The 2,500-nt window shown below is 40.8% G+C and overlaps 2 protein-coding genes across 2 annotated transcripts in view; one reads left to right on the plus strand and one right to left on the minus strand.

The window, feature by feature from the left end:
• LOC113820262 (U5 small nuclear ribonucleoprotein TSSC4) overlaps window positions 1-988 on the minus strand; it is a 1,722-nt gene extending 734 nt beyond the window's left edge. The window contains exon 1 of the mRNA XM_027372579.2: window positions 1-988. This exon is cut by the window's left edge and continues 734 nt beyond it. Coding sequence (XP_027228380.2) covers window positions 1-686 — 686 coding nt within the window. The 5' untranslated portion in view covers window positions 687-988.
• A 267-nt stretch (window positions 989-1,255) lies between these two features.
• The window catches only part of Jwa (PRA1 family protein Jwa), a 16,000-nt gene continuing 14,755 nt past the window's right edge, over window positions 1,256-2,500 (plus strand). Inside the window, exon 1 of the mRNA XM_027372578.2 lies at window positions 1,256-1,468. Coding sequence (XP_027228379.1) covers window positions 1,281-1,468 — 188 coding nt within the window. The 5' untranslated portion in view covers window positions 1,256-1,280. The remainder of the gene's footprint in view (window positions 1,469-2,500) is intronic.

Here is a 2,500-nt window from a genome sequence, read left to right on the forward strand (position 1 = left end):
GCTCTCTTTTTATGCTTATTTTTCTGTTTGGTTTGGCCAACAACATACTCAGGCATCTTCACTTTCTTTGGTCCCCCAAACAAGGCATCAGCAGACATGTCGGACTCCTCCTTCTCATTTATGCCTACTTCATCTTCAACCTTAACAGGCTTCTTGAACACAATCTTCTCTATTTCTTTTTGCTGGTAATCCCCTTCATCCTCTCCTGCTTCGCCTTCCATCCTTCTTGTCCTCAGTTTGTCAAATAGCCGCAAACCTTCTGCTTTATTTTCTCGGTCACTCAGTACCTTTGTATCCTTCATGCTGTATCTTGTCCACTTCTGGGGGTTCTTCACATAATCTGGCGTGCTGTTAAGAGGCCCTCTCCCTCTCCCTCGCCAAGTCGGAGGCCTACTGTAGGGTCTTCTAAACTCCCCATCCCTGGACGATCCACCATCACAAGGCCTTTGGAATTCACCTTCGCTGGAGGACGACTCCTTATCACGCTGGTGCAGATTCTTGCCAAAGGGTCTTCTGGTCTCCCCATCCCTCCTGTTCGAGTCTCCGCTGTCATTATCGTCCTCCTCGTGGGGTCGTTTGGCCACACGAGGTTCATGCTCTGTGGCGGCCGTTGCGAGCGAGCTGAAGAGGGCATCCACTCGATTGTTGAACTCGGAATCCTCGGAATGAAGGCGAAATGAAGACATGCTTATTACCTTAATTCGCTCTCCCGTAACTGTTCACTTCTAATCTGTTCTTCAATTCTTCCTTTAGTGCGTCTCCCTCTAGCGAAGGCAAATGCAAGACATCGTTCTTTTACCGATTTCTTTGAGAAATGCCTTTGATTCTCTTCGTAACCTTCTTTGACTGCGACCGACTTTCTTTTACTGCGTATTCTCTCCTCCTTTATTACTTGTCTTCCTTTCCTTTATAAAGGTTTAACAATTTCTTCTGTTTCTACCGTTACCCTCTTTTGTTTATGTTTTGGCTCTGTAGTAGCAATAATAAGTACCATTTGCAGGAAGATGTGAACTATTAGAATAAAGATTCATTTACCCAAGTAGTAGGATTCAATCCCTTATCGTAAGGTTTTCTAGAGTTCAGCTGTTTTTAGGGCGTATTTCTTTTTTACATCTTTGAAATAATGAAACTCCACTTAAAACTCAAATTGAGGAGACAAACTATACAGCAGCATTGATAGCGAAAAAGATAAATTATTCTCTGTTTATAATATATAAATTAAGAACTGTATATAAGGAAATAACAATGAATGGATTAGAGAATTGGCTCAGTGACTCAACATGGCCGAGCCTGAAAACACGTCCGTTTCTCCCCTTCGTTCTTTGGACGATTTTCTTATGGAATCTGCAAGATTCCAGATTCCAAACTTTAAAGATGGAGACAAATGGGCCAACAGAGTCATCCAGAACCTTCTTTACTACCAGACAAACTATTTTCTGACTTATTTCGTCATTTTTGCAGTTGTGGGGTGAGTCGTGGGGGGCATACTAATAGTACACCAATTAAGTACTTTTTGACCATATAACACGTCACCACACCCATTTAGGATTCATTGGTTCTATATGTCATTGTGCTTTACAATGTCCAAAGACGAATTTGAATGTGATGTGTGTTAGTCGGTGTGTGTCAGAGCCGTGGCAGCGGCTGAGAGAGATGTGCCTGTAGAGTGGAATTTATCTGTACAATGAGAATTAAAGTAGCTTAATACAATGACAACTTAACATGGTTGTGAATATGTTATTCTTTCTCTGTTCTATTACACATGCTCACAACGCTGTAACACGACATTAAAAATGGATTGTTCTAATGCAAGTTGAAGCATTCTGTATGCTCCCAGACTGTAGAGTTTGGTCTGCGCGTTCCCCACTCAAAAATTAGTGGGTCAAAGTCTGTCTGCGCAAATGTAGTTCTCGGGTAACATTCCGCGCATGCTTAGTTCTTTTTTAAATAATTTCCATGCTTAAAATTCTTTTGACCTTTCTGCATGCTTATTTCATCATCTGTCTGCAGATCCTTCCGGGAAAATGTAGAAAAAATTACGCTTTCTGCGCATTAAAAAATGTAACATTTCCCGCGCAAGAAATATACTCTACAGTCTGGGTATGCTCTAGCAATGATAGCATTTTTTTTTCTCTCTCTCTCTCTCTCTCCAGAAAAACTGCAAGGAGTTTATTTAGCAGTAAATTGCTAGGGAGCTCTATGCTATCTTTTCTGGTGGCAATTAGGGCGTCGCACAGTCTCATGATCAGAAGCGAGTGACATCACAAAGACATCACTGACATAATGGGAGTGGTTGCAGTTGATATCTAGCTGCTTAACTGTATTGTTTTTGTTCAACTAGTAAAAAGTATTTTGGAATATAATATCCTAGATGACTTTTGATATAGCGAATTATAATGTGTTATAGGTACCCACTATAAGTACAAATATGCATGAAAATAATTAAGGTGGGAGGAATGCATCTGGCATCTCAAAAACTTTTTTACCACCTACTCAACTC

The sequence above is a fragment of the Penaeus vannamei genome, chromosome 9 (genome assembly GCF_042767895.1).
Source record: "Penaeus vannamei isolate JL-2024 chromosome 9, ASM4276789v1, whole genome shotgun sequence".
Taxonomy (NCBI): domain Eukaryota; kingdom Metazoa; phylum Arthropoda; class Malacostraca; order Decapoda; family Penaeidae; genus Penaeus; species Penaeus vannamei.